General features: G+C 38.5%; 1 protein-coding gene across 5 annotated transcripts in view; it reads left to right on the forward strand.

Annotated features, from left to right (window-relative positions):
- The window catches only part of LOC129729594 (uncharacterized), a 114,426-nt gene that overhangs the window by 84,264 nt on the left and 3,418 nt on the right, over positions 1-26,744 (forward strand). For all 5 annotated transcript variants that reach the window (XM_055688282.1, XM_055688287.1, XM_055688284.1 and 2 more), the window contains 4 exons: positions 9,174-9,512; positions 25,667-25,812; positions 25,872-26,305; positions 26,370-26,744. In XM_055688282.1, the coding sequence (XP_055544257.1) occupies positions 9,174-9,512; positions 25,667-25,812; positions 25,872-26,305; positions 26,370-26,744 (1,294 nt within the window). The remainder of the gene's footprint in view (positions 1-9,173; positions 9,513-25,666; positions 25,813-25,871; positions 26,306-26,369) is intronic.

Raw genomic sequence — 26,744 nt, forward strand, 5'->3', positions numbered from 1 at the left:
TCCCCCTTTTATTTGACTATCTCTATTTTTTTCGGGTATTTCATATCTGTATAATCATTTCTGCATAATATTTAATCTTCTTTTTTTGTCTTTGTTGATATTCTTTTTCGGCCTTTTCTGGCCTTTAGAAGGCGATTTTGGCCATTCTGAGCTTAATTTGATATCATTTTCTTTTCCGGCCTTTTTTGGCCTTTAGAAGGCGATTCTGGCCATTCTGAGCTCAATTTGGGATCATTTTCTTTTTCGGCCTTTTCTGGCCTTTAGAAGGCGATTTTGGCCATTCTGAGCTCAATTTGGGATCATTTTCTTTTTCGGCCTTTTCTGGCCTTTTCTGGCCTTTAGAAGGCGATTTTGGCCATTCTGAGCTCAATTTGGGATCATTTTCTTTTTTGGCATTAAGAAGGCGATTTCGACCATTCTGAGCTCAATTTAGGATTATTTTCTTTTTTGGCCTTTTCTGGCCTTTAGAAGGCGATTTTGGCCATTCTGAGCTTAATTTGGAATCATTTTCTTTTTCGGCCTTTTCTGGCTTTTCGAAGGCGCTTTCGGCCATTATGAGCTCAATTTCGGATCGTTTTCTTTTTCGGCCTTTTCTGGCCTTTAGAAGGCGATTTTGGCCATTCTGTGCTCAATTTGGGATCATTTTTTTTCGGCCTTTTCTGGCCTTTAGAAGGCGAGTTTGGCCAATCTGAGCTAAATTTGGAATCATTTTCTATTTTGGCCTTTTCTGGCCTTTAGAAGGCGATTATGGCCAATCTGAGCTCAAATTGGGATCATTTTCTTTTTTGGCCTTTTCTGGCCTGTAGAAGGCGATTTCGACCATTCTGAGCTCAATTTGGGATCATTTTCTTTTTCGGCCTTTTCTGGCCTTTAGAAGGCAGTTTTGGCCATTCTGAGCTCAATTTGAGATCATCTCCTTTTTCGGCCTTTTCTAGCTTTTAGAAGGCGATTTTGGCCAATCTGAGCTCAAATTGGGATCATTTTCTTTTTTGGCCTTTTCTGGCCTTTAGAAGGCAGTTTTGGCCATTTTGAGTTCAATTTGAGATCATTTCCTTTTTCGGCCTTTTCTGGCCTTGAGAAGGCGATTCTGGCCATTCTGAGCTTAATTTGATATCATTTTCTTTTTCGGCCTTTTCTGGCCTTTAGAAGGCGATTTTGGCCATTCTGTGCTCAATTTGGGATCATTTTCTTTTTCGGCCTTTTCTGGCCTTTAGAAGGCGAGTTTGGCCAATCTGAGCTAAATTTGGAATCATTTTCTATTTCGGCCTTTTCTGGCCTTTAGAAGGCGATTTCGACCATTCTGAGCTCAATTTGGGATTATTTTCTTTTTTGGCCTTTTCTGGCCTTTAGAAGGCGATTTCGACCATTCTGAGCTCAATGGGGATCATTTTCTTTTTCGGCCTTTTCTGGCCTTTAGAAGGCGAGTTTGGCCAATCTGAGCTAAATTTGGAATCATTTTCTATTCTGGCCTTTTCTGGCCTTTAAAAGGCGATTTTGGCCAACCTGAGCTCAAATTGGGATCATTTTCTTTTTTGGCCTTTTCTGGCCTTTAGAAGGCGATTTCGACCATTCTGAGCTCAATGGGGATCATTTTCTTTTTCGGCCTTTTCTGGCCTTTAGAAGGCGATTTTGGCCATTCTGAGCTCAATTTGGGATCATTTTCTTTTCCGGCCTTTTCTGGCTTTTAGAAGGCGATTTTGGCCATTCTGAGCTCAATTTGGGATCATTTTCTTTTCCGGCCTTTTCTGGCTTTTAGAAGGCGAGTTTGGCCATTCTGAGCTCAATTTGAGATCATTTTCTTTTTCGGCCTTTTCTGGCCTTTAGAAGGCAGTTTTGGCCATTCTGAGCTCAATTTGAGATCATCTCCTTTTTCGGCCTTTTCTAGCTTTTAGAAGGCGATTTTGGCCATTCTGAGCTCAATTTGGGATCATTTTCTTTTTCGGCCTTTTCTGGCCTTTGAAAGGCGATTTTGACCATTCTGAGCTTTTGGGATCATTTTCCTATTTGTCCTTTAGAAGGCGATTTTGGCCATTCTGAGCTCAATTTGGGATCATTTTCTTTTTTGGCCTTTAGAAGGCGATTTTGGCCATTCTGAGCTCAATTGGGATTATTTTCTTCTTTGGCCTTTTCTGGCCTTTAGAAGGCGATTTTGGCCATTCTGAGCTTAATTTGGAATTATTCTCTTTTTCGGCCTTTTCTGGCCTTTATAAGGCGATTTTGGCCATTCTGAGCTCAATTCGGGATCATTTTCTTTTTCGGCCTTTTCTGGCCTTTAGAAGGCGAGTTTGGCCAATCTGAGCTAAATTTGGAATCATTTTCTATTCTGGCCTTTTCTGGCCTTTAGAAGGCGATTTTGGCCAATCTGAGCTCAAATTGGGATCATTTTCTTTTTTGGCCTTTTCTGGCCTTTAAAAGGCGATTTCGACCATTCTGAGCTCAATTTGGGATCATTTTCTTTTTCGGCCTTTTCTGGCTTTTAGAAGGCGAGTTTGGCCAATCTGAGCTAAATTTGGAATCATTTTCTATTCTGGCCTTTTCTGGCCTTTAAAAGGCGATTTTGGCCAACCTGAGCTCAAATTGGGATCATTTTCTTTTTTGGCCTTTTCTGGCCTTTAGAAGGCGATTTCGACCATTCTGAGCTCAATGGGGATCATTTTCTTTTTCGGCCTTTTCTGGCCTTTAGAAGGCGATTTTGGCCATTCTGAGCTCAATTTGGGATCATTTTCTTTTCCGGCCTTTTCTGGCTTTTAGAAGGCGATTTTGGCCAATCTGAGCTAAATTTGGAATCATTTTCTATTCTGGCCTTTTCTGGCCTTTAAAAGGCGATTTTGGCCAACCTGAGCTCAAATTGGGATCATTTTCTTTTTTGGCCTTTTCTGGCCTTTAGAAGGCGATTTCGACCATTCTGAGCTCAATGGGGATCATTTTCTTTTTCGGCCTTTTCTGGCCTTTAGAAGGCGATTTTGGCCATTCTGAGCTCAATTTGGGATCATTTTCTTTTCCGGCCTTTTCTGGCTTTTAGAAGGCGATTTTGGCCATTCTGAGCTCAATTTGGGATCATTTTCTTTTCCGGCCTTTTCTGGCTTTTAGAAGGCGAGTTTGGCCATTCTGAGCTCAATTTGAGATCATTTTCTTTTTCGGCCTTTTCTGGCCTTTAGAAGGCAGTTTTGGCCATTCTGAGCTCAATTTGAGATCATTTCCTTTTTCGGCCTTTTCTGGCCTTGAGAAGGCGATTCTGGCCATTCTGAGCTTAATTTGATATCATTTTCTTTTTCGGCCTTTTCTGGCCTTTAGAAGGCGATTTTGGCCATTCTGTGCTCAATTTGGGATCATTTTCTTTTTCGGCCTTTTCTGGCCTTTAGAAGGCGAGTTTGGCCAATCTGAGCTAAATTTGGAATCATTTTCTATTTCGGCCTTTTCTGGCCTTTAGAAGGCGATTTCGACCATTCTGAGCTCAATTTGGGATTATTTTCTTTTTTGGCCTTTTCTGGCCTTTAGAAGGCGATTTCGACCATTCTGAGCTCAATGGGGATCATTTTCTTTTTCGGCCTTTTCTGGCCTTTAGAAGGCGATTTTGGCCATTCTGAGCTCAATTTGGGATCATTTTCTTTTTCGGCCTTTTCTGGCCTTTAGAAGGCGAGTTTGGCCATTCTGAGCTCAATTTGGGATCATTTTCATTTTCGGCCTTTTCTGGCCTTTAGAAGGCGATTTTGGCCATTCTGAGCTCAATTTTGGATCATTTTCTTTTTCGGCCTTTTCTGGCTTTTAGAAGGCGATTTTGGCCATTCTGAGCTCAATTTGGGATCATTTTCTTTTTCGGCCTTTTCTTTAGAAGATGAGTTTGGCCATTCTGAGCTAAATTTGGAATCATTTTCTTTTTTGGCCACTAGAAGGCGATTTTGGTCAATCTGAGCTCAAATTGGGATCATTTTCTTTTTTGGCCTTTTCTGGCCTTTAGAAGGCGATTTCGACCATTCTGAGCTCAATTTGGGATCATTTTCTTTTTCGGCCTTTTCTAGCTTTTAGAAGGCGATTTTGGCCATTCTGAGCTCAATTTGGGATCATTTTCTTTTTCGGCCTTTTCTGGCCTTTAGAAGGCGATTTTGGCCATTCTGAGCTCAATTCGGGATCATTTTCTTTTTCGGCCTTTTCTGGCCTTTAGAAGGCGATTTTGGCCATTCTGAGCTCAATTTGGGATCATTTTCTTTTTCGGCCTTTTCTGGCCTTTAGAAGGCGATTTTGGCCATTCTGAGCTCAATTTTGGATCATTTTCTTTTTCGGCTTTTTCTGGCTTTTAGAAGGCGATTTTGGCCATTCTGAGCTCAATTTGGGATCATTTTCTTTTTCGGCCTTTTCTGGCCTTTAGAAGGCGATTTTGGCCATTCTGAGCTCAACTTTTGGATCATTTTCTTTTTCGGCTTTTTCTGGCTTTTAGAAGGCGATTTTGACCATTCTGAGCTCAATTTGGGATCATTTTCTTATTTGTCCTTTAGAAGGCGATTTTGGCCATTCTGAGCTCAATTGGGATTATTTTCTTTTTTGGCCTTTTCTGGCCTTTAGAAGGCGATTTTTGCCATTCTGAGCTTAATTTGGAATTATTCTCTTTTTCGGCCTTTTCTGGCCTTTCGAAGGCGATTTCGGCCATTATGAGCTCAATTTGGGATCATTTTCTTTTTCGGCCTTTTCTGGCCTTTAGAAGGCGATTTTGGCCATTCTGAGCTCAATTCGGGATCATTTTCTTTTTCGGCCTTTTCTGGCCTTTAGAAGGCGATTTTGGCCATTCTGAGCTCAATTTGGGATCATTTTTTTTTTCGGCCTTTTCTGGCCTTTAGAAGGCGATTTTGGCCATTCTGAGCTCAATTTTGGATCATTTTCTTTTTCGGCTTTTTCTGGCTTTTAGAAGGCGATTTTGGCCATTCTGAGCTCAATTTGGGATCATTTTCTTTTTCGGCCTTTTCTGGCTTTTAGAAGGCGATTTTGGCCATTCTGAGCTCAATTTGAGATCATTTTCTTTTTCGGCCTTTTCTGGCCTTTAGAAGGCAATTTTGGCCATTCTGAGCTCAATTTGGGATCATTTTCTTTTTCGGCCTTTTCTGGCCTTTAGAAGGCGATTTTGGCCATTCTGAGCTCAATTTGGGATCATTTTCTTTTTTGGCATTTAGAAGGCGATTTCGACCATTCTGAGCTCAATTTAGGATTATTTTCTTTTTTGGCCTTTTCTGGCCTTTAGAAGGCGATTTTGGCCATTCTGAGCTAAATTTGGAATCATTTTCTTTTTCGGCCTTTTCTGGCTTTTCGAAGGCGCTTTCGGCCATTATGAGCTCAATTTCGGATCGTTTTCTTTTTCGGCCTTTTCTGGCTTTTAGAAGGCGATTTTGGCCATTCTGAGCTCAATTTGGGATCATTTCCTTTTTCGGCCTTTTCTGGCCTTTAGAAGGCGATTCTGGCCATTCTGAGCTTAATTTGATATCATTTTCTTTTTCGGCCTTTTCTGGCCTTTAGAAGGCGATTTTGGCCATTCTGTGCTCAATTTGGGATCATTTTCTTTTTCGGCCTTTTCTGGCCTTTAGAAGGCGAGTTTGGCCAATCTGAGCTAAATTTGGAATCATTTTCTATTCTGGCCTTTTCTGGCCTTTAGAAGGCGATTTTGGCCAATCTGAGCTCAAATTGGGATCATTTTCTTTTTGGCCTTTTCTGGCCTTTAGAAGGCGATTTCGACCATTCTGAGCTCAATTTGGGATCATTTTCTTTTTCGGCCTTTTCTGGCTTTTAGAAGGCGAGTTTGGCCAATCTGAGCTAAATTTGGAATCATTTTCTATTCTGGCCTTTTCTGGCCTTTAAAAGGCGATTTTGGCCAATCTGAGCTCAAATTGGGATCATTTTCTTTTTTGGCCTTTTCTGGCCTTTAGAATGCGATTTCGACCATTCTGAGCTCAATTTGGGATCATTTTCTTTTTCGGCCTTTTATGGCTTTTAGAAGGCGATTTTGGCCATTCTGAGCTCAATTTGGGATCATTTTCTTTTTTGGCCTTTATAAGGCGATTTTGGCCCTTCTGAGCTCAATTGGGATTATTTTCTTTTTTGGCCTTTTCTGGCCTTTAGAAGGCGATTTTGGCCATTCTGAGCTTAATTTGGAATTATTCTCTTTTTCGGTCTTTTCTGGCCTTTCGAAGGCGATTTCGGCCATTATGTGCTCAATTTGGGATCATTTTCTTTTTCGGCCTTTTCTGGCCTTTAGAAGGCGATTTTGGCCATTCTGAGCTCAATTCGGGATCATTTTCTTTTTCGGCCTTTTCTGGCCTTTAGAAGGCGATTTCGGCCATTATGAGCTCAATTTGGGATCGTTTTCTTTTTCGGCCTTTTCTGGCTTTTAGAAGGCGATTTTGGCCATTCTGAGCTCAATTTGGGATCATTTTCTTTTTCGGCCTTTTCTGGCCTTTAGAAGGCGATTTTGGCCATTCTGAGCTCAATTTGGGATCATTTTCTTTTTCGGCCTTTTCTGGCCTTTAGAAGGCGATTTTGGCCATTCTGAGCTCAATTTTGGATCATTTTCTTTTTCGGCCTCTTCTGGCTTTTAGAAGGCGATTTTGGCCATTCTGAGCTCAATTTGGGATCATTTTCTTTTTCGGCCTTTTCTGGCCTTTAGAAGGCGAGTTTGGCCATTCTGAGCTAAATTTGGAATCATTTTCTTATTTGGGCTTTTCTGGCCTTTAGAAGGCGATTTCGACCATTCTGAGCTCAATTTGGGATCATTTTCTTTTTCGGCCTTTTCTAGCTTTTAGAAGGCGATTTTGGCCATTCTGAGCTCAATTTGGGATCATTTTCTTTTTTGGCCTTTTCTGGCTTTTAGAAGGCGATTTTGGTCATTCTGAGCTCAATTTGAGATCATTTTCTTTTCGGCCTTTTCTGGCCTTTAGAAGGCAATTTTGGCCATTCTGAGCTCAATTTGGGATAATTTTCTTTTTCGGCCTTTTCTGGCCTTTAGAAGGCGATTTTGGCCATTCTGAGCTCAATTTGGGATCATTTCCTTATTTTGGTCATATATAATGGGCCATATGAAAATTATTTAGAAAAATATCCGGAACAAGGCTTATGAGTAAATAAACCATGTCACACTGTTTTCAAAGCTAATACGAAATTAATTTGACCAAGCAAAATAGGTTTTGGAGTCGTAGTGCCTTCAGCAAAGTTCAGCAAAGAATTATTCTCCATTTTAGAGAAGTTGCAATTTTGTGATTAATCCAATTTAACTTTTTTCATTTTTGCATATAGAAATTCGAAGTGAATTTCGGCATAATTGTAGCACATTCCATGAGAAACAGCTTAGTCGAAGATACCATACTCCTATTTGCCTATTTGAATAGACTTTTGTGAAGTTTTCTATACATTGCCACTAAAAATCAATTTTTCCAATATCACATTTAGTAGTGATTTTCTACAATTTTTCAAGGTTCTACAATGATGTTTGTTATGACAAAACAAACAATTTCATAAAATAAAGTTTATTTTTATCTCTCATATTTCTTTGGTTATTGACGAATTTCATTGAAATAATGCACTAATTTACTAACAGATATCTACATAATCTACAAGTATCTGCAGACAAAACCATTTCTGTAATAAAGCGTAAGTAAAACATCGTTCCATCCAGATATAGACATTTGTCTCTCGCTGACTCTGGCATTCTCTCGGTGTAGATATCTGAATGTAAATTAGTGCATTATTTTAATAAAACTCTTCAATAACTAAATTAATATAAAAAAAAACTTTCTTCGGAAAACGTTTGTGTTTTATTATAGCAAACAACTTTGTAAAACATCGAAAAATTTTAGGAAATCACGATATATTGATTACATGATTTTATGGGGCATTTTAAAGAAAACACCACAATTGTTAATTTTGATTGGCAGAGAGAAGTATGATGCCTTCGACAATGCTGTTTCTTATATAATGTGCTACAACTTCGCTGAACAATGTAAATTTTTATGTGCAAAAATGTGGAGAATAAAATCCATTTCTCAGTTTTAGATTGTTTAATCACGAAACTGCAACTTCTAAATGAAGAATGATTAATGAAACAACTTTGCTGAAGGCGCTACCTCTCTAAAATATTTTTTTGAGTAAATATTATTTAGTTTAAATTAGTGTATTATTTCGAGAAATAACCAAAGGAATTTGTGAAATAAAAATGAACCTCCTTCAAAGAAATTGTATGTGTCGTTAGAGCAAACAATATCGTAGAACATTGAAAAATTGTAGAAAATAACTATACAAAGTTAAATTAAAAAAAAGATTTTTAGGGGTAATCTATAGAAAACAAAAAACAATAAAAAAACAAAACTCTATTCAAATAGATATATAGAAGTATAATGTCTTCAACAAAGTTGTTTCTTTTGAGATGGGCTACAACTGTGCTAAACATAGTGGATTTTTATATTCCAAAATGAGAATAGTTAAAGTGAAGTCATTTCTCACTGTTAAGTGTTCACAACGTTTAAACTTCTATAGCATGGAGAATAATTAATGGAACAACTTTTTATAAGACACGACGGTTCTCAAATCTTTTTTTCTGGGTCAAAATAATTACGATCACGTTTTTGCAGCTTTGAAAACAGTATGAGAACATGTATGAGTTGAAAATGAATACGACATATAAAAAGACAAAGAGAAAGTTCGGTTTTAATATACAGGGAGCAGGGAAGTTAGGTATTAAAAAAAAGTTTCACAAGTACGGATCATAAAAGCTCCGTGAACTGTCAAAAAAGTGAGGTTAGGTTTCTCAATTTCCAGCTTGAAGACTAAAGATTACTCAATATTTATAAATAAATAATGCTTGGAGAAAATTTAACTTATAATATTGTTGGATGACGTGTGAATAACAATCAGCATGTTTCTTCTTTAAACGTTCTGGGAAAATGTGAACTGACCGATGAGGTCAACCTAAACCCAAAATGTTTGACACATCGTGTGATAGTGTTTGCCGAACACGTTACTAAAGTGGCTCCATTATAATGAAAGTGATTCATGAGATCGCAACCTCTGCTAAATAAACAAGAGAACTAAATGATAAGAAAAACATTTTCGGTTGACTTACCAAACTAGAACTAGCAATGTATAAATTCTAACTTTCACTAACCAAATTGTCTTGTTTCTCGTTACCTTCCAAATCACAGCGACCACCGACGGCATGAACGGTGTCGGTAACATTGTCCTGCTCGCTACCGAACAGATGGACATGAGCAGCGCCGAGCACGATCTGCTGAATAATAACGTGATCATCACTAGCAACGGAGGTAGCGGCGGCGGTGGAGTCACTGGCGGACCCGGTAGCGGTCACATCATTGGTCACAGCTACGGCGGAAGTAATCATAACCATCAGCATAACAGCCATCATCATCCACTGCGGAATGGCACAACGACGGTGCTAACGGCCAGCGGCGCTGGGGTTGTTGTCAACGCAGACGAGGAACTGACGCCGCTCACGTGGCTGCACGACAAGAATCTTCTCAAAGGTAAGTACCGAGTCACTTTCCACTGTCGAGTCTGTCCCAGACGGGCAAGTAAACATCGTGTGTACTTAAACGAGTACGCATCAGAATGCAAACCGCTGCAGAGCGTAGGAATGTGTTCCTATTTTGATTTATTTTTACTGTAAAATGGCGACCACCGTACAATGCAGAGCGTATGCAGGCAGATTCAAATCTGCCAACTGCCAGAAGCCGGTGCGGCTACGATTTGGATTCTGCAGCGAAAAGTAAAGTGGTACTTTTGTTGTATATATTTTTGTTTATTCGTTGAATGCCTTGCAACGCAGCGTGATGCGTGCCATTGCGAAAATAGTTTCCCGAGCAGATTGTTTCTCTGGTTTACGCGGCCGAAATAGACAAAGGTTGTTGGCCGCACGGTAGACTTTCTTGTCGGATGGTTCTTCTGTCCGTTGGGAGACACCCAACAACCGTGCCGGCCGTGTGCAGTCAGTCAATGACTTTGTCGTTTGTTGTCAAGGATCCACCGCCGGATGGTTGTTGTGTGTTGCGGTCGATGATGATGACTGGCAACAGCCAGTTATATGCATACATAAAGTATAACAGTCAATCGGTGAGAACGAACAAAGCGAGCAGCAAAGAGAAGGGAGCAAAACTATTTGGCCATTATTGATCTATTAGCGGAGTGGCTTCTCTTGTCACGGTTTATTTATGATCGCACATATTACTGCGGCCGAATCGGTGCGAGCTGTGATGATGATGATAATGGCTATGGTAAACATATAAACATACACTCCAGCCGTGTTTGTCGTGCTGTATTGCTCTTTGTTCTGGCGATTGAAACGAAGCTAGTGGCAATCGTTTACACGAACGAAAATCGGTCAGAACAGTGGTAACAGTTTCAAGTCTATCTCTGTTGGAGGTTGTCGTTAAGAAGTAATGGTAAAATTTTCTTACTAATCGGGAAAACCAAGCGGTAATGACCGATGATGTACGGTTATCAGAGCAATTTTGTTCTAGTTTTCTAATGTTGATCTCAAGTTGCTGTTGATGTCACAACTTCTCATTAAAGTGTGTTATCGCACATAAGAGTACATAGAACAAAAACCTGGCCAAAATTACACTATTCTGCTATCTCTTCTTGGTTTGGGGATACAAAGTTTTATATTGGACTAATCTAAAACATTAGATTTTTTTGAATATCTTAAAAACTATAGCATTAAGAAGGCGACAATGTTCGGCATATATTTGGCACTGTCACTTTTCTCGCAAAGCTTCTTGAAAGAAAGTTTTTGACGATTAGTGAATCTATTCAGCCACCCCAAACGTCCCTTGAATTTGAAACTCCGAGGTCTCGAGTAAAGTCATGAGCTTGTCCTAAAAGTAACACACCCTACAAAGAAACCTTACGGCTTCCAGTTTTGCCTACGAACACCTTCATGCATCGCTCCTACTTGCCGTCCTTCCACATGTTTCTTCTAAAGCTATTTATCTTTGTCCTTGGTTATGGTCGACACAGTGCTTCGAGAAATGACTCTTCGAGATATCGAGAGAAAAATTTCATAGCAAAAGCTTACTATGTTTCCTAATGTTTTCGAAATTTCGAGATAGGGGAACTGCTCCATTATTCATCTCATTAAGCCGACTAAATATGCTTATGTGCCCTTATGAAATCGTTTAGCATTGTATATTTAGTGAAATTAGCTAGATTTATCCTGAATTTCGTAAAACAAACCATTTTTCACAACGCTTCCATATCCATCTCAAAACTTGAATCACTGCTTAATTATTCATCTCACAATGCCCCTATATCCATCTCACTGTTAATCATGAATGAATCACATTATCATGAATGAACGTAGCCGCAGCCCGTCGTAGTACGTTACCTAGATATCCGCTGCAGTTGTTTACGTGAAAAATTGGTAACCTAGGTAACCACTACAGTGCTGTAGATTTAATTCAATTATGTCGGAATAATTCAACATTTTCAGTATGATTTTTTCGTATTAACAGAAACTGATTTGGCAACTCTTGATTTTCTTCAACGCAGTGAAAACAGATGAAAATACATACAGTTGAAATTTAGGAATTGCAGAAATTTATCTCATATATTTCTGCTAATTCAAGCTTGTTTTAGGAAATTTGAGGTGAACATTTCAAAGATTAAAGTATTCTTAGTGTTGTGAGTGATTTTGTTTAGTGATTAAAATAAAAAATGGTCCGCTATTGATGAAAAAAACTTTGGTTGGCTACTGAACGACTCCCGTTGTAGCCGTACAGAACAATGCGCGAATTTTGTTTTCTGATGTAGATGATTGAAATAAATGAGTTTTCGAGTGCAGATGCCTGACTATTATATCAAATTTAGTGCTTCTAAGTGATTTTTTGAGGATTATACTTTATGAGGAGTCTAAAGTGAACTAAGAAGAATCCATTTCATGAATTAGCAGATTAGTTTAAGAAGAAAATATGTGTTTTTTTCCTGTTTTCAATTGTTTTTTTTTTTTTTTTTTTTTTTTTTTAAGGGGGGATTTGTTAGTAGCTTAAGTATTTATGATAAATATTAGTAAATAATGAGTATGTGTGTCCAATCACAAATGGTGACTTCTCAACACTGTTAGAAATTTGTAATTTTAATTGTTAGGATTTGTTTGCTTTCGCAATTAGGACTTATCATTCGTAGGGATTTAAACCTACTTGTCAGAAAAGGGGAAGTAAACTTACAACTAACTTAATTGCTAACTCATTGGCTATAAAGAGAGCTTATCGTAGCAATTGAGGATTGCAACGATTTTTGTCGAAAGTTGTTAATAATTTTATTTGACATAGCTTCTAATGGTTCAACACCAGTAAGTCTATGTAATTCGAGTGAACCAAACCAAGGAGGACGCTTCAAAATCATTTTCAGAATTTTATTCTGAATCCTTTGGAGCGTTTTCTTCCTTGTTGAACAGCAACTTGACCAGATCGGTACAGCATAAAGCATTGCTGGTCTAAAAATTTGTTTGTAAATCAAAAGTTTGTTCTTTAAACAAAGTTTAGAATTCCTGTTAATGAGAGGATATAAACATCTCGTATATTTTATGCACTTGGCTTGTATACTCTCAATGCGCTCTTTGAAAATAAGTTTTTTATCATAAATTAGTCCCAAGTACTTAACCTTGTCGGACCAACTCAAAATAACCCCATTCATCTTGACAACGTGATTATTGTTTGGCTTGAGGAAAGAAGCCCTAGGCTTATGCGGAAAAATTATCATTTGAGTTTTAGAAGCATTGGGAGAGATTTTCCACTTTTGCAAGTAGGAAGAAAAAATATCTAAACTTTTCTGCAATCGACTGCATATGACACGAAGACTTTTTCCTTTTACGGAAATGCTTGTGTCATCGCCGAACAATGACTTTGTGCATCCTGGAGGCAAATCAGGGAGATCTGAAGTGAATATGTTGTACAGGACTGGACCCAAGACTGAACCTTGAGGTACACCTGCTCTGACAGGAAATCTATCAGATTTTGAATTCTGATAGACAACCTGCAGAGTTCGATCAGTAAGATAATTTTTTAAAATTTTGCTTAGGAAAATTGGAAAATTAAAAGTTTGCAATTTCGCAATCAAACCTTTATGCCAAACACTGTCGAATGCTTTTTCTATGTCTAAAAGAGCAGCTCCAGTGGAATAACCTTCAGATTTGTTAGCTCGTATCATATTAGTAACTCTGAGCAATTGATGAGTTGTGGAATGCCCATGGCGAAATCCAAACTGTTCATTTGCAAAAATTGAATTTTCGTTGATGTGTGACATCATTCTGTTAAGAATAATTCTCTCAAACAGTTTACTTATTGAAGAAAGCAAACTGATTGGTCGATAACTTGAAACTTCAGCTGGGTTCTTATCCGGTTTTAAAATGGGAGTAATTTTTGCATTTTTCCATAATTTGGGAAAATATGCAATTTTGAAGCAGCAATTGAAAATTTTCACTAAAAATTCCATTGTGCTCTCAGGGAGATGTTTGATTAGTATATTAAAGATTCCATCGTCACCAGGTGCTTTCATATTTTTGAAATTTTTAATAATTGATTTAATCTCATTCAAGTTAGTTTCAATTATTTCTGCAGGTAAAAAATTCTGGGAAGAAATTAAATCAAATTGACGTGTGACTTCATTTTCAATTGGACTCACAAAATTCAAATTTGAGTTATGAACACTCTCAAACTGCTGAGCAAGTCTTTGAGCCTTTTGTTCATTGGATACAAGAAAACGTTCACCATCTTTTAAAACTGGAATAGGCTTTGAAGGTTTCTTAAGAATCTTCGACAGCTTCCAAAATGGTTTTGAATATGGTTTTAATTTTTCAACTTTAGTCTCAAAATTTTGATTTCTCAGAAGAGTAAATCTATGTTTAATCTCTTTCTGTAAATCTTTATAAATAGTTTTGAAAACAGGGTCACGAGAACGTTGATATTGACGTCTGCGGACATTTTTCAAACGAAGTTGAAGATTTTCGTCGATTATTGATGAATCAAATTTCACTTGAGCCTTTGGAACAGAATAATTCCTGGCATCAACAATTGCACATTTTAATGCTTCCAAAGCGGAATCAATATTCACTTCGTTTTGCAAATCAAGCTCATTATTGAAATTTCTCTCAATATGAGTTTTGTATCTTTCCCAATTAGCCTTGTTATAATTAAAAACAGAGCTCATAGGGTTTAAAACTGATTCATGTGATAAAGAAAAAGTTATTGGAAGATGGTCAGAATCAAAGTCAGCATGTGTGATCAAATCACTACATACATGACTTTGATCTGTTAGCACCAAATCAATTGTTGAAGGGTTTCTTACAGAAGAAAAGCATGTAGGACTATTCGGAGACAAAATAGAATAGTATGCTGAAGAACAATCATTGAATAAAATTTTGCCATTGGAATTACTTTGAGAATTATTCCATGAACGATGTTTAGCGTTAAAATCGCCGATTATGAAAAATTTCGAACGATTTCTGGTGAGTTTTTGTAAATCACCTTTAAAATAATTTTTGTGTTCGCGTGTGCATTGAAATGGTAAATATGCTGCGGCAATAAATAAAATCCCAAGTTCAGTTTAAACTTCAATTCCCAAAGTTTCAATAACTTTCGTCTCAAGATGGGGAAGAGCACGATGTTTGATTCGGCGATGAATAACAATTGCAACTCCACCGCCGGAACCCTGAATCCTATCATATCTATGAACCACGTAATTGGGATCATATTTTAATTTTATGTTAGGTTTCAAAAATGTTTCAGTAATAATTGCAATATGCACATTATTTACTGTTAAAAAGTTAAAAAGCTCATTCTCATTGGCCTTCAATGAGCGAGCATTCCAATTTAATATTTTAATTGTTTTATTTAAAATCATTGCTAAATTTTAAATTAGAAACAATTTAAATAGTATAATTTGTGCCTATTTGAATGGCTTCAAACATTGATTTTGCCTTAAACATGGCGTTCATAAGATCGAACATTGTCTGTTGCAAAAAAGAAAGTTTACCTGCCGTAATAGGCCCCAGGCAGTTGACATTAGAAAAAATATTTTCGGCAGCAATATTAGCTGGAGTAATAGGTGTACAATTATTTTCTAGCGTGTTTTGCTTACCCATATTAACGGTCATTTTCGAACTACCAACACTAGGCGGTATAATGTTCGAACTACCTGTAACCTGTGCATAAGTTAAACGGGTATGCAAAGGAGTAGGTAAACTATGCGTCACTGGTACGCTTGGAGAATTTTGTTTTGAAGTTGGTTTTAATTGAGAAATTGAATTTTGTTTACCTTGCCTTGCCTTAACAATTGCTAAACGGACTGGGCATTGATAAAAATTTTACATATGGTTGCCGTTACAATTCGCACAGCGAAAATTTTTACTCTCTTTCACAGGACATGTGTCCTTTTTGTGAGAAGAGTCTCCACAATTAAGACATTTTTGGTCCATGTTACAGAATTTGGAACCATGGCCATAACGTTGGCAAGTACGGCATTGGGTGATATGCTTTTCACCTCCGCCATACTTCCTATAAATTTCCCACTTTACACGCACATTATACAATGCATGTGCTTTTTCAAAAAATTTTAAGTTGTTAACCTCATTGCGGTTAAAATGAATTAAATAATTAACAAGGGAAATTCCAGTTCTCTGACTGTTTTCGGCTCGTGATTTTTGTTTCATTAGAATTACTTGGGTAGGGGCTATGCCAAGTAATTCTGTTAAAGTAAGTTTGATCTCATCAACGGTTTGATCGTTGGTGAGACCTTTCAAGACAACCTTGAACGGCTTGGCGTTCTTGGTGTCATATGTAAAAAATTTGTACATCTTGTCAGTTAAATACTGAACAAGACGATCACGACCCTTTACTGAGTCGGCTAATAAGCGGCATTCACCTCTTCGGCCAATTTGATAGGTAACTTTAACGTCAGAAACAAACGTTGAAAGTTCCTTTTTGAATATATTAAATTCAGAAGAAATAGTTACCACAATAGGTGGAACTTTCTCCTTTTTTAAAGATTTTATATTTTGTATAGTTTCATTATTGGTAACTTCCATTTCACCAGCTTCTTGCTCAGGCAAAATATCAAAAGGATTGTCACTACAGACACTCGAAGTGTCAGAAAGAGATGCCTCTCTTTTCCTCCCCGCAGCGATGCGAGGTTTCTTTTTCCGTCCAGCCATTTCAGGTGATACGAAAAAAGTTAAAACAAATGTTAAATTTAAAAGTAGGTAGTCTTGAGAAAGACTGATGGGAGATAACTTTCAGGTAGTCTTTAAAAGACACACTGACAAAACACAAACTTTGAAGCTATAGGCAGTCAAAGACCAGTCCACAAGCAACCGAAAAAACGTCTGATCTGTAGGACAGTTCAAGACGCACTGTGTGTTTTCAATTGTGTTTACATGTTGAATGAGATGAATATACGGGCTGAGATGAATAATGGAGCAGTTCCCCTACAAGATTGTGAGTGCATGTTATTTTGAAACGGAACTATCAAGTTAAGAGGATATATCAAAATATAGAATATTCAGATACGGGGAGTTGGCTGTAGATTAATTAAATATAAGCTAATTCGCCGACAACTCGCTGGTGCACCCGAATTCATTTTAAGTTTCAATATAGGAGCTTACTCTAGCATTTTTTAATCTGTTAGTAGTAAGCCATGACTTTGTTTTTTAATAAACTACTTCACTCTAAAGCCTGTAGTACACTCTTTGTCTAATGGTCAAATATTTGACCTTCTGGTCAAAGAGTGTAATACAGGCTAAGAGTTGCTGCAAACTAAACGTGTTTCTATTAGGTTATGGGCACAGCCACGCTAGCTCCATAATGACCTAAATCTGCGTAGTAACTGAAATAACAAAAGCGAAAATTTTTTCACACACTGTGAGAAGTTGAGAAACTCAAGATATTTTTCAAAAATGTCGCTGAATGAAATTGGTAATAACAGAAATGCTAACCGAAGACAGGATGGTGGAAGGACTGGGTCCAGGTTTCGTGCGGCAGGTGGAATTACGTTACCAGCGACGGAACGACTTCGTTGACGGGAAAACTACGTGGGCGTTTGCCACCAAGATGCTCTTGATTCGAGAAGGCACTTGGGACGCTGTTACACGAGACAAAGTCTGGTTCAAGGTGCTGAAACGGCATAAGTGACATGAGAGCACTTGAAAAATGCATTCCAGGATGACGGGATGACCAGAAGAATTGGCTTGTTGCGGAAACTGACCAGTATTCGGCTTGTTCGAGTGCAGTTCTATGGAGGAGTACGTAACCCAAGTAACACATGCAACATCTTTTACGAAAAAAATGAAAGGGTAAAGTTATAAATAAGTCATAAATAAGTTGCAGGAAAAACATTGGGTTTTAATTCACTAGCATTGATGTTTTAAATCGGAATGATGTTTTAAATCGAAATAACAAGTTGAAGTAGTAAATACATTACGATTTGCTGTAAAAACTGATGTATAACATGTTTATAACTCGTTTTTTTTTCTTGAGAATGCAAGAGAGACAACAGTGGTGAATGTGTGTTTGACAGCAAAACGTAGAGTGGAGACAAAATTGAAAAATGGCCGCAAAAGTTGTTGTTCAGTTTTAAATCAGTTGTAAATGTGATTTTATGGTGTGAACTATTTCTTCTTCATCAAATACAGTGCAGATCAAAAATACTGTTATAATATTCAAAATTATATAAAATATTTAAACACCCAGGGAATTTTTGTTTGATTAAACATAAATAATAAATTTGACAGTAAATTATAATCAATGAATTTATCATTCAATTTACTTAAAACAAGAAAATTGTTTGATTTGATCGGCCATGATTTGTTTCAATCTTTTTTTTTGTCTTGCTCAACGATCTTCGGTTTTATTATTATTATTTTGATCATCGTTAATAACCTCAGATCAATGTTTAAATATTTCTGTTTAACTTAAGTTTCAAAACATATTACTCAATGCGTGGTTTAGTTAAGAGTTTTTACATTATTTTTTCTACTACAATAATCAAGATGGTGAAGGCGATTTTTTTATTGATTGTATTAGCTTTATATAGCCTCGCTCCATCTCCAAATTGTGGCAGAAATTACTCCTCGCGTGGTTTGCTAAAAGAGTAAGAAAGTTCAAATAATTAGTACATAGTGCATGACATCTTAGTTCACCTTGATGTTTCAATGTTCATTTTTTTCAATTATTTTGCAATATTTTTACCGAAATAAACTTTATAGATAGTGGTCATATAACGGACAAAATCTTTGGGCAATCGGTGTACCCATTCAACGAATGCTAATAATCAACATGGCTGCCTCGTTAGCGCAAGCGGCGTGCTAAAATAATATACAACACCATTTTTCTGTGCTAAAGGCACGTTTCATAATATAATCCTATCGAAAATATATACCTGAGGCTCATTTCTCTAGAATTCATCTGTTACTTTTTCTTTATTTCAAATTTAAAAAAAAAAAGATATTGATTACTATCATATTGTAAATTTTAACGAAGTACAAGGCAAATATTCACGACAAATCTGAAATCGCACGTAGATTTATTGTATTTAATCACTATACCAACACCCTATTCTATCAATGAATTGTCTTGATAATTTCTCAAATGAAGAGCCATGATTATTTTCGTGCGTCATCTGTTTTGTATGTATTAGAAACAATCATCAGCGAGTGAAATTTCAACTCATTTGTGCAATTTGTTTATGACCTATTAATAACAGGCCACCATTTGTTGGTACTGGAAATGTAAGAGTGGTGGTTGTAGTCGTTATAAAGTTGTTTTATATAAGTCGTGTGAACAATTCATTGGAAGTTTAATATATGTTTTATATTGGCTCCGCCCCTTGCGCTTTTTGAGTTGTTAACAAGTTGTATACAAGTTTATACGTTATTGTTATAGTGACGAGATTCGTTATATAGCAATTACCTAAACTTATTAAAGACTAACCGTGTTACTTGGGAAGTCAGCTGATGTTGACCAGTCACAAGCTCTCTGAAATTGGTACGAGCCTATGATTATGGGCCTCAAGGCGTCTGGGACCAAGATTATCACGGATGCAGTTAAGGCCAAAATCCCCCATGACGTGAAAATCAGTAGTGTAACGGAGTCCGACTGCTGGATTTTTGATCAACCGATCCCCGACGAAGAGGTTAACTGTGACTCCAGTGACAGTATTTGGTGGACCTTTTTGAGCTGCGAGTATTCGGCGCAAAGGTAATGTGTCATGTCCCTAAAGTCAAAAGGGAGAAATGTGATGTGAAATCCGAATCAGGGTTTTTTGTCGGATACCAGCCGAGATGTCATCGATTGCGAACGAATCAGCTGAGTTGGTTGAGGATTGGGTACAGTAAGAGTGCTGTAGTCCAGTCGATCAAGAAGCCGTGACTTCTGCATCCGCTACGCTAAACAATAACAGCCGCGATGACGAGTCGGATCTCGACAGCACGTTTGGTGATACCGAAGGTGCTGCCATAGTCGGTTTCGGCAGCAAAAAACGATATCGTGGTGACGGTGTCTTCTCCAGCTCCAGCGATCCCTCCGCAAAAAAAGGATCCACACAATGTGGTCAGGCGCAGCGATTATTTTCTTTAAAACATCCCGTGAAAACAGGAAATTTACAAGCCCCAGTCATTTGAAGAGGCAATAGGCTGCGGCGATTAACAGTCGTGGCAGAAAGCGATGGTAGCAGAATTCGGGTCCTTGAAAAACAACAAAACCTGGGACTTAACTGAGTTTCCTCTAGGGCGAATGGCGCTGAAATGCAAATGGGTTTATAAGTTGAAAACAAACGCCGACGGATCGGTGCAGCGCCTTAAAGCTGCAGTTTCGATCCGTGCGTGTACTACGAAATTGTGATGACGGCATTATTGATTATTGTTGCTGTTTACGTTGATGATTTTCTGGTGTTCTACAACCAGCCAAAATGGGTAGAGTCCGTGAAAAGACAATTGAAGGCAAGATTTCACATGAAATATCTCGGAGAAGCGAAACAAATTTTGGGCATGCGGATCCCCTGTGATGAAGATGCAGTAATTTTGGATCAACAGCGTTACATCGATGAATTTCTTAAACGTTTTAAGATGACTGACTGCAACTCAGTAGCGACACCTGTGAACAGCATTCCACGATTGTCGAAGGGAATGACCATATCCGTCCTAAAGAAGTTTGTTTCAAACTATTTACAGACATGTCAATTGATGATAAGAGCCGGTTAGATTAGTAAGTTAGTAGCAAAGCATACTTTGATCTGCACAGCTTATTTTTCGAATTACTGTCGGTTTTGTTTTGTTGTAGTTCCCAAATAGGTATATCACGGTGCTCCCACAGACCGTTATTATAAAAAAATCACAGGAAGGTTGTGTGCAAAGCCACGACCGCAAGGTTGAAGTGGAATACTTCTACAAGAAAGATAACCCGGCTGCTTGCGTGTCAGTCATTTTTCCTAGTAAATAAATGTTGACCGCTCATTGGCAGTATTGAAAATTCTGTGCAAACGAAGTTGAAGTACTACTCAATTTCAGTTTGCACATATAAATACGACCTCACTGAACAGGAAAAGTACAAACTCTTTGCGGCGCAAACAAGTTTCAACAGTCAGAGTTATATGTACATGTGAATTCAAATTAAGACAATTAACTTTTGGTTAAAGCTCAGAACAAGAAAATATTAAATCTTCAATTCATTTGTTTGGTTGTCCTAAAAATGGTTCGATTTCTACTACCACTAGTAGAAGGCCCTTCTCCAGCGTCCCAACCAGAGGTTGGACACGTGTTACCTCTGGCTGCTTTTAAATTGACCTCCGTACTGATACTTGGTTTCTTCGATGAACTTCCCCCATGCTGGTCCTTCGCGCGTTTCCGAGCATCACGCCTGTATTTGGCGTTCATATATTTAGACATAGCACTGAATACACTTCCGATGGATTTCTCAATAAATGCAATAAATGCACTCGTAGTCTCTTACCCGAGAATAATAAAACACTTCCAAGAAATGTTGCACTACTGCCCATAATTCAAAAATTGGCTAATATGCCGTAGGCATCAAATCGAGAAAAACGCCTTTGAAAGTTTTTTATCGGTACAACATATTTTGACTGCTCATGACAACTTTTTTATTGAGTATGTCACCCTTCATATATGCTGGACCCTTGCCGTTGAGTTGAAACAGAGAAATCTGTAGAAAAATTCCATCCGCCACATATTTTTAACACAGTAGCCGTTTTTTTTTTCAATTATAAACGAAAGGTCAGTTGACAAAACGGTGTGCAATTCGGCTAATATCCATACGATGTGAATTATATCGTACTCGTTGGTGATGCAAATGGTTTTAAATTCAATAAAACAACACGGAAGCACAAGTGAGGATGAAAAGGACGACGAGACAATTGTTACGTGCGGCAATATAATAATATAACGAAAATATTATTATTCATGGTAATCTCACAATCCACTTTCCTATTTTTTCTCATCAAATACAAAATGAAATCTGAATCTTATCTTTATTAATAATACTCCTAATCAAAGAGCTAATTATCATTTTTTTAAATGTTAAGGTTTATGACAGAAGGAAACAGTCACACGTTTTGATCATTGGGTTTCGCAGTACAACAAATAAATTCTTGTAGCATCAAATATTCTTCGTGAAAAAGTCAAATTTGATGCAATGGCCTTACGATCGCTCACCTGTCGCCAGTAACCACCAAGCTACAACACACTTTCGAAAGTTAGAAGAAACACAGTTCAGTAATAATACACTGGTTCGTGAACATGCCACAGGTTCAAATTGGATATTAGATCTTGGCCAAATTCTCAATTATTCTGGATATTAGCCAAAATTGTTTCACGTTTGCTGCCTTCCCAAATGCATTTTTTGACAATCGGCTTCCGTAGGGACCTTGTTTAGGGTGTGTACCATCACGAGAAACTGTTTTCTCGATTTTGGTAAAAATGGCATATTAGCCAATTTTTGAATTATGGGCAGGACTAGTAAAAAGACGATTTCCACGTGTTGTAACGTGCTGGAGCACGAAATCTATGTCTGTGATAGGGAACCTTCACGTTCACGAGGCATGACTGGAGAAACGCGTCTAATAATGCGGTAAAATTTTTAATGTCTTTTTGTGCAAATTATTGTACTCAGACAAAACCTGTTTTGAATTGGATGAATTTTTAGTGAATAAACGTTAACCGTTTGTTATTCAAAGTTGGTCATGCTGATCGCAGCCTTTGCGCTGCCCCTACAGTGGGGGGATTACTAAATAAAGTAAAAATTGAACAACTACAACAGAATTTGATTGCATCCCGCACAGAATGTCTGCTTGTGTTGATGCCAGAAAATTATTACCCTTCAATTATTTTTTTATTTGCCTTGAAAAAAGCATTTTGCGGTTCAAAATCGGTTGCTAATTACAACCTTTGAGCTGCCCTAACATTGGGGGAATTAAGATACACGGACAACATGCACTGTGGAAGCTATTTCACATTCAGTAAATAAGACGGGTGCGACAAATTTAAATTGCTAGGATGCAACACAGAATACTTGCTTGCGTTGAATAAAATTATTAACTTTCAATGACTTGTTTATTTGCCTTCAAAAAGGCATTTTGATTTCCAAAATTGGATTTCCTGATGGCAATCTTCATGCTGCCCCAACACGGGGGGAATAATGGCTGTCTGGCGACACACGCTGAGAAAAACCGCGCTGCTCCTGAGACGTGGTGACCAACCACAGGGCTAGTGCTGCTGCTAAGGAAGGACGACTGGTGTTGTCGCAGTCTAGAACTATTATGAGCGACTCCGGCTGAAACAGGCTCTTATATAGGGATGAAAATAGGAATGAATTATTTTTCGTAGGTGGTGGAATGACACAACTTGAAAAATATGTGTGACTTCATTCCGGCTCAGAGCGATCATTTGATAAGCTCCACCTCTTTTTTCAGTTTCTAAAGTTTTTCCTCAGTTTCGTAGCACGGATGCACAAAAATGATTTCTTGTCGAGCCGGACCGATAGCACTCTCATTGAAGCAACAAAACAACATGTTCTGTGTCGTGTTGCGCAGCTTTGTTGAAGAAAATGTTCCCGTTCCCGTGTCGCTTGTAAGCAGATTATTGCGTTCATTAGACAGTAGATAGTGTATCCAGCGAATAAACACCGATGGTGCTCTCACACACGCAACGGTTTTAACCCGTATCTTATTGCGGTTTGTAACATCAAGCGATTTCGTTTGCTCGCTGTTGCGTGTTGCATCATGTTGCAACTTGGCAGCTGGGAGACGACGAAGTTCTGTTTATACTGATTGATTGAATCGACTTCATATTAGCTCTGCATAGTCGAACTAACTGCTTTTGTGAATGCGTTCTAACAGGGCAATTTATTATTCAATGTCGGTTATGCTGATCGCAGCGTTTGCGCTGCCGTTACAGTGGGGAGTTTACTAAATAAAGTGAAAATTAGACAACTACAACAGAATTTGATTGCATCCCGCACAGAATGTCTGCTTGTGTTGATGCCAGAAAATTATTAACCTTCAATTATTTTTTTATTTGCCTTGAAAAAAGCATGTTGCGGTTCAAAATCGGTTGCTAATTCCAACCTTTGAGCTGCCCTAACATTGGTGGAATTAAGATACACGGACAACATGCACTGTGGAAGCTATTTCACATTCAGTAAATTAGACGGGTGCGACAAATTTGAATTGCTAGGATGCAACACAGAATGCTTGCTTGCGTTGACAAAAACTATTAACTTTCAATGACTTGTTTATTTGCCTTGAAAAAGGCATTTTGATTTCCGAAATTGGATTTCCTGATGGCAATCTTCATGCTGCCCCAACACGGGGGGAATAATGGCTGTCTGGCGACACACGCTGAGAAAAACCGCGCTGCTCCTGAGACCTGGTGACCAACCACAGGGCTAGTGCTGCTGCTAAGGAAGGACGACTGCTGTTGTCGCTGTCTAGAACTATTATGAGCGGATCCGGCTGAAACAGGCTCTTGTATAGGCCAAATAGTATGTTTTCTATTGCAAGGTATATGATCCTGTCCTGTTGTCAAAACAATAAATTTTACAAAGTCTTGAAGAAAACTTAGTTGAATGCATAAATTCTTAGAACATTTAGCATTGTTTTGACCACTACAGACGAAATTATAGACAAAAAACTGATTTTAAGGAGGGGTGTTCCGCAAAAAACTCTATTTTGTCGTGTTCAACGTACAGATAGGACATCGCAGTATTCAGCAATTGTTTTTATTATAAAATTTTCCACAACTTTGCTGAAGGAAGCAATCCGGTATATTGGAAATTAGAAAAATATTTTATTTATCTAACTGTTAGGTGGATTGATCGAAAAACCAAAAACGCCAAAAGTAAGGCCTTGTTCTATGAAACAATTTTGCTGAAGACATTGAGTACATAAAATCAATTTTTCATAGTCAAATCTAGAACGATCACAATTTTTCGAATTTAGACCACTGTGCACTTTGGGATTTTGAAATAAATCTTTCCACCAATTGTAAACGTCTTAAAATATAATACTTGGAATGTGTAGAAACTATTTTGGAAGTTGTTTCATGAAATTATGGCTGAAAACCGTGCTTTACATTGAGTAATTCGTCGTGTTAATATCACTTTTTTGTACTTTACGACCCTCAATAGGGCATTACTCAAAAATGTGCCGTACGATGATTTTGAAATTTTGACGAGAGATTCTGGACGTCATAACGAATCGAATGGCGTACTCAGATTCTTTGGTGCATTTTTTTTATAATAACGGTCTGTGGAAGCACCGTGTTATTCTAACTGTTCCGAACTGCACAAACATTGACAACGTTTTGTACATAGTTAGTTTCAAGCAGGCTTGTAAACGGTCACCATTTTCATTTGATCTCGCTTCCTTAGCGTGCGTCACTGTCGGCTTTCGCTCGTAAATGTTAAATAACCAAACCATCGCCGCTCAGCTCACAGAAAGAGAAGGATAGTCAAACGACACTCGCGTATCGAAGAGATGCACACTGTCAATCTTTTAGCGATGTTATTTCGGCCTTTTTCTGTCTACTTCGTTCATTTATGTTGAGAAATATTATTACAAGATCAATGATATAAATAATCTCCAGAATACACGCACTCAACGTGCGTAATTCTCATTTCTAGAAAAAATGTCAAAATACGTTTTAGGAAAATAACGTCGTGATGGCGATACTCATTCGACATTTTTGTTTAAGAATGTATTCAGACAGCGAGCCTTGGTAGCGTCAGAGTAAGAAAAAGACGATTATCGCAATGAAAAGTGGTTCTACCGTGACCATTTCGAAGCCTGGTTTCAAGTCAGTTTCAAGTCTTCAAGTTATCTCGCAGCTGGCCTCGAGGTACGTTGCTGGCCTAACAAGATAGTCGTCGTATTTTCGAACCCCGGCTTGGGAGAGAATGTTAGTGTTAGTGTAACAGTTGGCTGCGAAGTCTGTTTCAAATAAAACAGAATAGCACGAGTCACCTCAGCTCTAGTATTCAAGAATAAGAAGAAGAAGAAGAAGAAGAAGAAGAAGAAGTATTACCGATTCAATCAATGCCGTTTTTGTTATTTATCTAAATCTAGATAAAAATTTATCTTAAACAAAATAAAATACTAAGAAACAAACCACTCTCTCTTGCAGGTATAAACCTATCAAAAGTTCCCGTTTCTTTACCGGACAGCCCCAGCCGCCAGGTTGGCGGTCACCTCTCTCCGACCAGTGATTTTGTCGAAGATTCTAGTGTCTCGGAGGACAATACGTCCTCCGCTAACTCGTCATCCGATCAGGTTAGTTGTGGCTTCACTTTCATCGTACCAAAAAATGATTGTATTTCTTCACCTTTCAGAGCATAGGCGTCTACTGCACGGAAACAATCCATCCCGTTGCACGAACAGCTCCGGCCGGAACGACCGCTACCAGTCACCACACGTTCCAATTGGGCCACGGAAATGCGCGAACCATCACCACAATCAGTGGCGAAACCATCGTCGAATACCCGGTTATCAGCGGTGAAGAGAAAGAGCTGAAATCACCCTCATCGACGGTTTCCTGTGCGTCCTCTTCTTCACCTCCGTCGTCCAGTTCGTCACTGTACAACTCTGCACCTTCGCCGGCTGGCTCCTCTGGCCAAGTTGCCCCACCAGTGGCTCACAGCGGAAGCAACAGTGGCAATAGTACGCCTCATCAGCACTTTCACAAGAAGTACCTGCGAGAGGAGCACGTAAAACAGCTCAAAAAGGTCAGCAACTCCTACGTTACCCCGATTAAACAGCAGCCAAGGTTAGTCCACAAATTATTCTTCCCAAACACCTATTTTATAGCGGAGCTCCTCTTCTTCCCCTAGTGCAATCAAATACGAAGAAGGTGAAATCGTCGAAGATCGCCCGTATCCTTCGGCACCAGTCAAGAATGGTTATCAGCTGGCTGTTTCACCGACGAACGCCGGCAACGACGACTACAGCAGTAACTACGGAACGCTGACCACCATGAAGCCCCCGTCATCTCCGCCACTTTCGCCCCAGCATATGAACGGCAGCGGGAGCATGACCGGTATTTATCCACTGGTGCCGCCGCCATCGCTTTCGTCCCCGCAGCCAACATCCGTCGGCAGTGGTCAACATTCACCCGCAAAACTATCACCTCCAAAGTCGAAACATCCGACCAACGTGCCATACGATCCGCAGGTTCACGTCCACAGTAAGCCACCGTTCAGTTTTAG

Source organism: Wyeomyia smithii, chromosome 3 (genome assembly GCF_029784165.1).
Source record: "Wyeomyia smithii strain HCP4-BCI-WySm-NY-G18 chromosome 3, ASM2978416v1, whole genome shotgun sequence".
NCBI lineage: Eukaryota > Metazoa > Arthropoda > Insecta > Diptera > Culicidae > Wyeomyia > Wyeomyia smithii.